At 32.6% G+C, this 13,107-nt stretch overlaps 1 protein-coding gene across 3 annotated transcripts in view; it reads right to left on the reverse strand.

Annotated features, from left to right (window-relative positions):
- LOC128223967 (neuronal acetylcholine receptor subunit alpha-10-like) overlaps positions 1-13,107 on the reverse strand; it is a 121,921-nt gene that overhangs the window by 10,700 nt on the left and 98,114 nt on the right. For 2 of the 3 annotated variants that reach the window (XM_052933531.1, XM_052933514.1), the window contains 4 exons: positions 11,830-12,287; positions 11,519-11,605; positions 10,695-10,810; positions 466-10,442 (listed from right to left, as the gene is read on the reverse strand). The exons of the other annotated variant lie outside the window; for it this stretch is intronic. In XM_052933531.1, coding sequence (XP_052789491.1) covers positions 10,029-10,442; positions 10,695-10,810; positions 11,519-11,605; positions 11,830-12,287 — 1,075 coding nt within the window. In that variant the 3' untranslated portion in view covers positions 466-10,028. Of the gene's footprint in view, positions 1-465; positions 10,443-10,694; positions 10,811-11,518; positions 11,606-11,829; positions 12,288-13,107 lie in introns of those variants that run through there. 3 annotated transcript variants of the gene reach the window in all.

Raw genomic sequence — 13,107 nt, forward strand, 5'->3', positions numbered from 1 at the left:
ACTTGCAACCTGTAAGTAAAGGCATTTTATGCTTAAAGATTTTGCAGTTAGTATTTTTGATGCTGTCACTTAATATAAAACTATCTTAAAACATAATACAAACACATTTCAGATGTTTGTCTGCGCCACCTTGTCACCAAACGTCATCATTTCGGACTTTTTCGGACAAATGTTTTTTTTTTCAATAAAGTCCATGTAGATAATTAATTGAAATTTAATTTGATTGGCACACATATTTGTGTAATTACAACATAAATAAATAAGTTAAAAGTCTGGAAATGATATCCCCAATAACGACCCCCCGCCCAACCCCCAGATTCTAAAGACCTTAACACTTATAGACTATAGAATAACGCTGACTCGACTAGTTCATAAAAAAAACACTTTACGAGTTTTAATCAAAAAGAAATATATATATATGCGTATAATTCTAGATAACAATAACAAATACCCCTTTTTCAGTGATATGGTTTTATTTGCTTGATTTTTTTATAACATCCAAATTTACAAATACAGTATAATTACATATTAGTGAGCGTGCTTTTGATTTGAATTGAAATACAATGGGCGGATTGTTCAGAACTTTTGATAAAGTAAACAACGTTGTTAACGCCAATGTTGTTAACGCCAATGTTGTTAACGCCAATGTTGTTAACTTTCGAATCTTTACAGCCCTGGAAGTTTATTGGATTCACTTGTGACCTGCTGTCTTTCTAACACAATTTGAGACAACTTTTTCAGCTGTCCTTATTTATTATGTAAGCACGTCATCAACTAATTCACGTTTAAAAGTTAACAACGCTGTCGTTTAACACGCTGTTAACTTTAACGAAGTTCTGAGCAATTGGCACATCCTTTCGTACTAAAATGTGAAAGCTTGCACCAATTTCTGCACCACAAGAAAACGACGTTAAACAATTGAAAACCAATATTTTGCCAAATATTTTGGCGGTACAATTTGAAAAACATAACAAAAACTTTCTATATATACAGCCACTTTACATAATTTCGGTCTGAAGGCATACATTTGCTCCTATTTTTTATTTCCTATTTCAATACATTGACATTTGAGGTAACGTGAGGCCATGTGGTGCTTATGACGATTGCTTATGACGTCAATTCGAAATAATATTGTTGAAATGACACTTTATGAATTAATTGTATAAATATTTCAAATGTTTTTTTTTTATCTAAGTGTTTATACTAGCATGGAACCGATATATAAAGCATTAATATAAAATAAATATTACGAATATAATGTCTATATTTAGGACTTAAGTTGAAAATGACTATATCAGCTTATTCAAAATAAAACAAAAAAAAAGAAGCCTGGCTGGTACGGATACATTATTTGAATATTTTTTTAAGAATCATAATGAAAAAATATGCAACAATAGCACTCCTTCTGCAAAAAGGAAGTTTTGCAGTATTAAGTAAAGCACATTAAACTTATCTGGAACCTTTTTACAAAATGAATCGTTAATTCATTTGTAATAATTACGTCCAAATGCCCGAAATCGCGCGCGGCGGCAAATTTATGACAATAAAAAAATAACCATATACACTTAATATCAATAACAATATCACATTCTAAGATTTTAATGCAGGACTGTTCAACATATTTAAAATGATGCTTTTGCTTAAACATGTCTAAAACAATTAATAAGTTACATTTATTTAGTATGGTAATATTTCGGCCAGACGGAAATATTATACAATACTGCATTTTTTGAACACTTAAACGAATAATATTAACGACAATTGCATGTTACTGGTAACCAATAAATAGCTGTCAAGGTGTAACAAAAACACATCACTGTGAAATTCATTGTTATGGTAGCTGAGTTCTGCCATTTCGCATTTTCGCCGCGAAAATAGCGAAAGAAAAGAGATATTTATATAACGCAGAATGGCGGGACGGAAATACGAAGTAATAATCCGTCGTTTTTTTCGCCCCGCCAATTGGCGTTTTTCGTATTTTCGCCCCGCAACTGCATATTTTTTTGGAAAGAAAACACGAAATGACAGAAATCAGTCCACATATTAACAACATTTTTGTAACAACAAATACAGTAACAACACACATGACGATCACAAAACGGTTAACGAGTACTTTTCTACATTTACAATGTACATTGTACTGTATAAGTTTAACAATTATTGTTATAAAAAGACATACATATTTCCATTATAACCATACGGTGAGATGAGCCAGACGAAAATTTAAAACCTGAATAATTTTAAATAAAAAACAAACTTTGAAAACAACATTAATTTAAAGAATAACAACATGTATCCGATTGCCATAAAATTTGGAAATGTTTTGAAAAGCTCAAGCTCTGGAAAATGTTTTAATATGATCTTTTTCAGTGCTAAGAATTCTCTGATACTTGTTTTTGTAAATCATACAACGTTATAATGTATTTTGTTAAGTTCTGAAAATGCAGCATTATTAAGGAAACTTGCGAAATTTGTTTATATTGCCACTGAAAAGCGCAAAAGTGCTTTAATTTAATTTAATTATTGCTTATTATTATTATTATTATTTGAATAGCTATATTTATATTTGTTCTTGATTTTATGCTCTTCTCATACAACACTAATGCCAAAACTGTTTTATATTGTCGCCGTGAAAGTATATATATGCATATGGCTACGAACATGTTAATGTTTATGCCTAATAAAAGTTCTGGTCTGTTCTGTTCTGTTTAGCTTATATTGGGCACGGTTAGTGGTGAATTTGTTTTGAAAAAAACTCTTCTGGGCCCGGTTTCAAAAAATAACCGTAAGGCTTAAAAATGTACTCTTACAGATTGACCGCTTTTACAAAACGTTTTTGAATTTTTATCTCAGAATCAGCTGATTGATGAATCAGTGTTTTCAAATCAGTCATTTAGAAAAAAACATATAACAGAACAAATCTTTATTGTTTGGAAAACTGCCGATGTTTTCATTTTTCCTAAAGCTTTTTGCCATGAAACATCAAATTTCGAGCGTAATTATTTAAAAAAAAACTGTGATCTGATCTTCTATCAGCAGTCTTATATCACCAGTTTTCAGACATTTATGCAACATTTTGATCATTCCAAGAAAAAATAAATAAAAAGTTGCCAAAAACGGTCAGTCTGTTTGAGTGAAGCTTTAACTTCGTAAGTTTCCTGGTTTTACCTGTTTTTTGGCGTAAACTGCGTTTCAATAAAAAACGTTATAGCATCATAATATATATTCTACCCGTAACATAAAGGGTGTCGTATGATGTATGACTAATATAGGTTATTTTACAGGGCAAAGATACGCTGTTTATACAATTAAGATCGAAAGGTACTACTTTTTACAATATATCGTCGAAATTGTATGTAAATGAAAATAAACAAGCCTTTTAATATATCGTCGAAATTGTATGAAAATGAAACGTGATTACAATTTTCCCATCAATATTTTTCACTGCAAACATGATTTATAAAAAAAAAAAACATACTTAAGAAGGAAAACAAAAATCAAGAAAACTTTCCAATTTCCGACGTAGATGAAAATTTGTAGGTAAGGTAAGTTCACTAAAAAATGAATTATCAAAAGCATAAAAAAATCCGCATTCATCATAACAACATGTATAAATATGTATACAATTGCGTTTGAGCTGGAATCATTCAAAACAAAGTAGTACAACCAAATTCGACCCCTTTCGGAACTCCTCGGTCATTTTCTGTCGCAACAACCGGATGAATATGGACAGTTTACAATGTCAGAAATCGGTACAACTACGCTGCAAGAAGATCGTGTAGTAATTTCAATATAGCAGTTAAACTTAATGACTTAACTCTTAGGAAGCTTAATTATGTTTGCAATAATACACTTCACTGGCAAACAATTTAAACTTAGTTCTATAAATACATGCTTAATACAATTAATACTATAATCAAAAGTTTACGAACTACTTATACTGATGTACTGGCATACATTCATGTTTGTTTCGATAGAAAATGGCCGAGGAGTTCAGAATGATTCGTTCCAAACCCGGCTCAACTATTTCATGCATTTCTCCCCCAACGGGAGAATGATCTTCGATCAATTGTTAATGAGCAATAATATACAAACATCTAAAGTGAAACAAATCAACATTCGACTATTAAAGGTTATGTGACACTTGTGTGTACATATAACACAAATAACATCGTCTGAACTGTACATATAGAACAATATTTATCTTTTTGTTTATATCTCTGAACAAGGTAAACATTTGGAAGATGTGTAATTGCTAATCCATATATTTGTGTTTGATTGTTCCTCTCATTTTTTTTTTGCATATTTGCATTCATTTTGAATGATAATCAATAATTGGTGGAACTAAAGAATATTGAATTGAATAGAATTGTAATTAAAATATGGGTATTCAGGTTTAAATGAAAACGCCATTTAAAGAATTTAATTACTTTTTATAGAATGATAACAATTTTCAAAATTTACTCTTAAGACTAAAACTATTTTTAAGATGTCTTGACGGCACGCAAAAGAGGCAGTTTTTTTTAACCCGAATGGAGTTTTAACAAACACAATTTCACTAAAACAGTCCTTATGTTCGACGTAAGAGGTTGGCATTTAAATATGAAGTTATTTAACCTATTTAAAAAAATGTAAAAAAAAGTTTTTATTCAAAATTCTAAGACAGGGCTTTTAGATTTGTTTATCTATGTTCAACATGGTAATGTAAGGCAAAATGGTTTTACTTTCTGTTTCGTTTGCAATTTAATACACATAAATGAATATGAATTAAATCCGGTGATTCTCTATAACTTTACAATACTATGGTTTATAGTTTGCGTATTATATTAAAGATTAAATGGGCATAATTCTAAAACATGCCCTTGTATTGATATAACTGTCATTTAATTGTTTTTATCCATTCTGATGTTGGACATTTTTACTAAGGTCATTTATCTTTTTGGGGTTTAAAAATTATGTTTGGATGCTATAGTCATATGCTTAAATATTGACGGACCAGACATTTAAAGTCGAAAGGTTTTATCAAATAAAATAATACTTTCTCATTTAATAGCAGGGGCGTAGCTTCCTTTAGGCCGTGTAGGCCACGGCCTACACATTTTGCTCAGAAAACGAAATAATAAAAATGCCAAATCTGCAATAAAAACTGAAGGCATAGGCGGTTAGGGTCTTAAATCTGAAATCCCGATAATTACGCCTTGATATAGATTTAATTCAAGGTAAAACACAGTAATATTGTTGTTTTCATTTATTTATTTTTACAACAAAACGCACCTACGACAACCTAGTGAAAATAAAAATCGGGAGGGTAGACCCCCGAGAAAGTGGCCAACACATTTATTTACGTCAAGCTACGCCCCTGAATACTGGTAGGTTTAATACAAATAAAATTATCATATTACGCGCCCTTAACGATTATAATATCTGGGCCCAATTAAATAACTAGCGAAGAACTAACCCGTAAATTCTGGAAGCTTTAACTTTATTGACATGACGCTTAGCTCGGATCAAGTTCGCTCTCGTTTAATTATTTAAATACTCTGTGTTTTTAGAAACTGCTATGTGCATCAAAATTTGCTCTGTGTATTAAAATCGGACCGGCTAGGCGTCATTCAATTTCGCGACTGCATCAATTTTATTTTCGTTGTTCGTAATAATATCTCAAAATCGAAGACGCTGTATACAGTGATACATAAATCTATAGAGTTGATGCATATTTGTGTACTGTATAGACAGTTCATAAAGTCAATGCATAGAGGTATTTTTGCTTACAAACACAAAATAAAACTAAACATCACAATAGCAATTTCGTGTATGTCCGTTGTGAGCCTTCACAATTATGACATGCCATTTATGTCAATTTTCGTTCTTTAATCATTATATTTTTCAAATGAAAGAACACTGTAAAACATATATGTAATATAAGCATATTTTACGACGATTATTTGAAAATTGTGATAAACAGTTCGAAAAAGTTTGAGTTGCAAAGCAGCACTGCTCTTGCCCTCTTGCGGTAATGTTTTCAAATAAAAAAACAGGAATTTTGATTTACTTCGCACAGAAAGCGTGGATTTCTTGAAAATAACAAAATTCTAAAAAAGTCAATTCTATTAACACGGTATACACGTCATTTGTAAGCCGATACTTAATGCGTAAATCGGATTTTTTTTCTGCCGGAAAATATCGATTTCTCATCATTTCTATTTTCTTAAAAAATGGTAAGTAATCGCAAGCTGATTACATAGATAATGGGTGTACGTATTTAGGCGAGAATGGGTGACAAATAATTTACCAGATTGCTTGTCGCTCTTCCTCATTTGATATACCGAATAGTTTTTGATTGACTTTTACGTACACTTATCTAATCCATGTGGTCATATGCGCCTGGTGTTATGTAATAAGTCTTTTCTAGGAAATACTGATGAGTGAAAAAAAAACTCTCATTTTCGGATGAAAAAATGTCCGAAATAACCATCAATATTCGTTTTACATTTGACGTAAAATCACGTAGTATGTACACGGAACATACTCACGATAACACATGCATAAAACTGTGAAAGACACAAAATGTTTGTACCTAAACTGGGATATCATTTTCGAATGTTTGATATTCGGCCTTTACCTTCTACTCATGCTATTTTCCAGTAAAAATGTACAACATGATACACATACATACTTATTTACGCTGTATATATATAAAGATACATTTGTTGTTGTCATTGGGAAATGCATATAAAGCACATGTATACCTAGGTATTTCATACATCAACATTTTTATTTAGATGAACACCTATTTTACATGGGGATATCTTTCCGGTAATGCACGTGCATGTATGACATACATAATAAATATAAGATAAAAATAAAATGCCCCTCTACAGTATTAGGTACCTGCACATTAAGTCAACAGGAAGCTCTTCTTATACAAAAGAAACACATGTTTCAAATGCATGAACTATGTGAACAATACTGATACAATACTTCATGTATGCCAAATGTGTAGCATGGAATGACTAAACTAGTTTGAACATTTCTATAACACTCCTTTATCTCATGAAAACTCCATTGAGGACGACAGTTGAGTGCCTTTAAACCTGATTTACTACAATTCCTGTACACTTATGAACGTTAATCGAAAATAATTTTTGAAGTACTGGTTAGGGACCTTTTTCGATCGGAAATGTTGGGTTTTCGTGAATATGTTTTGAAATACTATATCTTTCTTTAATCCATTTCACAGGAAGAAAGTTAGGCCCCTGAACTAAAAAACAGTGTGATAAAATGTATAGTTTACGCTAATTCTTTAAACGATTCCACGAGCCAAGCAGACTCAGACGTTTCCACAAAAATAACAGGTTCTGTACAAATAGTTCGCCCTCTTTAGAAATAATTTATATTATCATCAAAACAATTTCTTGATTGACAACAAAATATTGTTATTGCTTTCTATTTCTTTCCTAAATTAAACCTGTTTCCCTATTTAAGCGGGTATTTTTGGGGCGGAATAATTTATTTCCATTTTGCTGAATGGTTGCAGTTGATAATTTCCACTGGAAATAATATAGCACAACCTCGTGCAATTTCAATATTGCAGATAAATTGCTAACTAGAAATAAACATTAGTTTTCCTATTTCGAAGTTTCATTTACACACAACATAATTTGTATGCGAAAACAATTGCAATATATTTGCGAAACAAGGAATTAACAGGGTGGGCGAATAATTGGTACGGGGCAAAAATGTGGTTCCCTACCAGTACATGCGTTGCTTTCTTTAAAGGGACAAAACACCAGATGACCAGTGTGTTTTCCTCATTATCTATTTATTTTCATATTCACATGTCTTCCTTACTCGAGGCAATAAAGTATTGAATTGAATTGAATTAAATGTATCTTTCGCAGTTTTTGCGTAACATTCAAATTCGAAATTTACTGGGTTTGTTTACCACGTAAACACCAGTAAATTTAAAAATAGCGTCGGTATCTGCAATTGTATTTATCACGTGCCTTTCATAAGCTTAATATACACACTAAAACAGGGAAACCAAAAATCACTATTTTTAAACAGATATACTCAGCTAAGACAACGACGAACTATTATTTTTTATTAAATAATTTGATGTATTATCGGCCTCATATGGGCTCGTATTGACAAATCTGGGCTTGTTTTGAGGAAATACTGTATTTGCCGATGCTGGGATTATCTGGTGTCTTGTACTCTTTAATTATAATATGGTACTTGACAGTTGTATCTAACTCATTTGCTTAGTAAACTATGCCTTCGTTTGTTTATAGTATACTACAACCCATAAACTGACTTGTTAAGGCACCACTACCGCAGACTTTGGAAACCCTGTAAGTTATTGATTACATTTCTTACAAAAATAACTTAAATGACATAAACAATTCTTCAAAACATATAGTGTTGCTCAAATCGACATAAATGAAACCAGAGCAACATGCTTACGTAAACTGGGTCAGATGCTCCTTCGTACTATTTGTCACATTTTACGTGGATTTTTTTAAAAATATTTAAACAAAATAGTTATTAATATATGGTCTAACACAATTATCCCATGATGTATAGTAATTTACTAACCAAACACAGGTCGAGTGAGTGACAGGTTTGACAGATTTGAGAAGAAATGTAAGAGAGTTTGCAGAAGCATGTCAACACAACTGAAGAACGACAATATGTTCAAACTATATATCATAGTCAAGCTACAATATGATGCACTTAAAGCGACAAAATCACTCATTCATATTTGTACAGAATTAAGTGTCATTTTTCCCATTTTAAATGATGTCTTACTGTTGTACCTTACCAAACAAAATTGATAAAAGAACTGCACGCTGAATACTTGTTCTTGTACCATACCGTTGTCTTTTTAAAATTTGGGAAATTTTATCCGATGTACGATTATGTAAATTTTGGACGCCGTATATTTTGGTATCATTTAAAAAGGCTTAATGAAGAAAAAGAAAACGCGTATGTAAAAATATACTGAAAACAATACAACAGTCGAATCCCGTTGGCTTGATCTCCCAGGGACCGACAAAACACCTCGAGCCTTGGGAAATTCGAGCCAAGCGGGAATGCTTTTCTTTCAATATTATCGGCCCTTTACATCCAGTTCAAGCTAACAAAGAAATCGAACCAAATAAATTCGAGCCAACGAGGTTCGACTGATTGGAAATAAGGTTGTTTCGTTATTTGGTTTGAATTGAAACACAAAATCTGATCGTTTTTTCTTTAGTGTTTTCCTCGGTCATAAATTTTACATAATTACTTATCAGCTTGCAACACTCTTTCAAATGATACAAAATATATATAGGGTCATCAGTCAACAACAATTAACATGATCGCCGATGGCTCGATGAAATAACACTAATTTGTCAATCGAACACATTAAAGTACTAATTCTGAGGCAAAAATACAACAGTGACATAATACTTACGGTGTGCGTGAGGAACATAATGCGTGTACAACAAGACCACTGTACTGTACATACATCAATAAATAGCATACACAAAGCTTCATAGAGAATATAAAGATAAAAGTAGGTAAACATTCAAGACGACCAGAAAGGGGTCACATACAAGGTAAGGAATGCCTTAGGTCGCTTTCGACGTTCAACACTTAACACCTGTTAAGTGAGACCGCCAACAATTCTCACCAGTTAACAGTAAGAGAGCGTTTTCAATACTTAATGCCAGATAGGAAACCTCAAGGAGATTTCAAATCTTCGCGTCAGTTAAGAGAAGTAAGGAGGCTGTCAACAATTAACGTCAGCTGAGAGAGGAGAGCGATGTTTACAAGACATTAATGTTAAGAAACCAGGTTGGTTAGTTCTATCCTTTTATCAACACAGTTTAATTTCTTTTTGTTTGATCTTCTCATACAACGCGGTTGTTCATGCGTTTGTCGACAAAGTTGAAATTATTTTTACCGACATTTTGTTTCATAACTGTCCTGGATTTTATTTTCCGAAGTGACAATCAGTATGGGAACAAATGACCCGCTAATTATCAACTGCCCAAAAAGATCACAGACAATACCACGGATAACGAGGTCAGTATCGTAACCAAGTATATCCAGAAAAACAGGCGGTCAAATATCAACCCGACAGCCTTCCATTCTTTTGCTAATTTCTCTCTTCTGTCCTTGTCATCTAGCCGTTCAAAGTATGCGGCTATGAATTCTTTCACATCTGCGAGTTTCGAATCAATTTCAGCTAACTGAGGATCAATTTGGAGTTCATCTTTTCGGTTAGATAGCAGCTCTGTAGATCCTTTCCAATTCTTTTGAAATTTTCCATTGCCACCATTGACCAGTCCTAGCCCTGGGATAGCTACTGGTATAAGCCGTTTCTTGTCCGCTTCCAGGAAGGGTCGAACTAAATTGTCCATACACAGTATCCTAGCCACGTATTCAAACATCACCTGTATAAACATATTGAATTAAGTGTGATTATAGCACGTATAGCGTAACAATTAGGACAAATATTTAGACAATACAGGTGTATATCTTTAGCACATCTAAATCCTCATATGCTTAATCCTCAGGTTTGTTTTTGATTGAATATAATACTTTATACAAGTGAATCAAAATGAGTTTTAATGCGTTATTACTTAACTTATATGTCTACGTACAGAAGAATATGACTTAGATTTAAATGGCTATTTTTAAATTACCGTTTTCATCAACTTTGGAATCGCTGCCCTCGACCCATAAAATGACAAGTTGACAACAAACACGTTCAGGAATGTCGATGTTGTAATCAGTATCATGTTTAGACAATAGTACGTTCCTGCAAACGGCAATAAATAAAATACAGGGATATGAAGAAGTTGCAGAAAAAAACTGACGAAAGCGCAAGACTAGAGTATTTGGATACGATTACAAGAAAAAAGGAAACCTTAACATATTACCCCTAAATAAACGGATATCAGGTAAGAGTATATATCATTAAAATAATGCAAACATTCAACATCACAAAGCAATAAAAGAATATTATTCACTAACGACTTGAACCTGAGCTGAAACTCAGGACTCATATCTGCAAACTTTGTTAATGAAAATTGCTGATAAAGTTATATGTTACTTATTGACCTGTTGTCAAAATTAATGACATTGATAACGTTTTGCTTAGTTTAAGAATGCCCATTCTGACGTTAATAAATTGTGGCCAGTTCGTTTTGTCAAGTAGTTAAGATGTTGACATTTTAAGAACAAAACAATAAGACAGTTGAAAATACTATGCAGTATTTCTGAATGTCTTTCAAAACGAATACGTTCAAAATTTTGATGACCGTTAAATGAGAAATGATATTTAGCAGAAATGGAATCGTGTCATACTATAGACCATATCATAAATCTCACCTTTTACCATTTCATAATACGACAAAAATATATTTCACAATGCATGTACAGGACTAAGTCTCAAAGAGACCCGATCGCTTACATGGTCAGTCCCTTTTTACTTATCGTAATACGAAAAATGATTATATGGTATTACCAAGGATGGGTACGTCTTCTGAAGCTGGTGGCATGTTGCCTTCAAACAGAAGCAACAACACAAAGAACGCCATGAATATGCTCATACCTGCAAGCAAAATAGACCAAGAATTAATATTGTATCTGTTGTGCAAAACTTCATTAGAATTATACCAACTTTTATTCAGTTTTTCTTTTCGCGTAATATTCGTACATTTACTATATCAATAAAATACACGTATCTATGTTGTCAATCAAAATGTTTATTCCGTACCTGACAATGAAAATATCATCACACTATTAACATGCCACTGTGAAACAAAAACGGCTTACCTAGAGCCATTTTTGTAGGTGATTCTGGCGGTATCCAGTAGAGAACTAGCGTCAATGTTGTCAAAAGCACACATGGCACAATTAAAATGTATGTATAAAATGTAGCCGAGCGTCTAAACACGACTGTGTACGTGATGTCTATATATGGGTTCGGACAACATGTATACATTTCCACTGTTCTTTTACCAGGCGTCTCGAGCACTGTCCATGCTTTATTTGGCACAAAATAGTCATCCGTAATCATTTGCTCTTTTTCGCCATAAAATGACAAGTTTAATTTTGAGCCATCATAAGTCCAAGATCCAAATTTCAGATGGCACGTTTGTTTATCAAAGGGGAATGTATTAACATTGATTTCACAAGAACTCATATATATGCCTTGCGGGCCCCAGGTTATATTTCCATCATAACTTAAAACACAAAGGGCGTCCCTACGTTCATCTTTCCTCGTGTCAGCACTGAAAAAGGCACAGACAATAGTTTGAGGAAATTGTTTTTACCACCTTTTACCATAGGTCAAACAATGATATTGGTATTTTGTCATTTAAATGTAATTTTAGACGTGTAAGAATTTCAAAGTGCCAAGGTAAAAAATTAAATCTGTATTTCATGCAAATTTGCAAAATTTTAATAGTGCTTTTGTTAGTTGTCAAATCTTTGTAATGTTAGTTCGAGGAAAGATAAACTCTATAGAGAAAGCCCCATGTATTACCCATTTTGTAGCGAACAACAAGTCATGTGACATAGACACGCGATTACAGACAGACATAACACACGGTAAAGAATGACAACCAACGGCACCGAAGGTCTAAAAATGAAATAGAGAAGAGATAGTGAGTCTTTATACCAATATCATTCATATCTGATGTTATATTTGCAAAATGAGTCGTACATAAGATAATTACATGTATATTGACATTTGGCAATATCATAAACATTTTCAGAATAAGAAAGACAATCAGTTTCTTGTAAATATTAATAAAGGTACAACAAAATTACAAGTTACTATATTTCAGAACCTCGTTTTTCTTTTTAGACAGGAGAAAGAGAAACAGAAAGTTAACCGTTGACTAGGTACGTATAACACAACAAAGACATAGACAGATAACAGTGGCTTAGAACATGTTATGTAAGCAACAGTTGTAAAAGCTAGTATCAAGTACATGATTGGTGTATATTAATTGATTAATCCCACTACACTAGTCTTAACACAATCGAATAAGAAATACAATATTATTAAACAGAATGGACATCTTATGGAGTAATTTTCAGGTTGCC

The sequence above is a fragment of the Mya arenaria genome, chromosome 2 (genome assembly GCF_026914265.1).
Source record: "Mya arenaria isolate MELC-2E11 chromosome 2, ASM2691426v1".
Lineage (NCBI taxonomy): Eukaryota > Metazoa > Mollusca > Bivalvia > Myida > Myidae > Mya > Mya arenaria.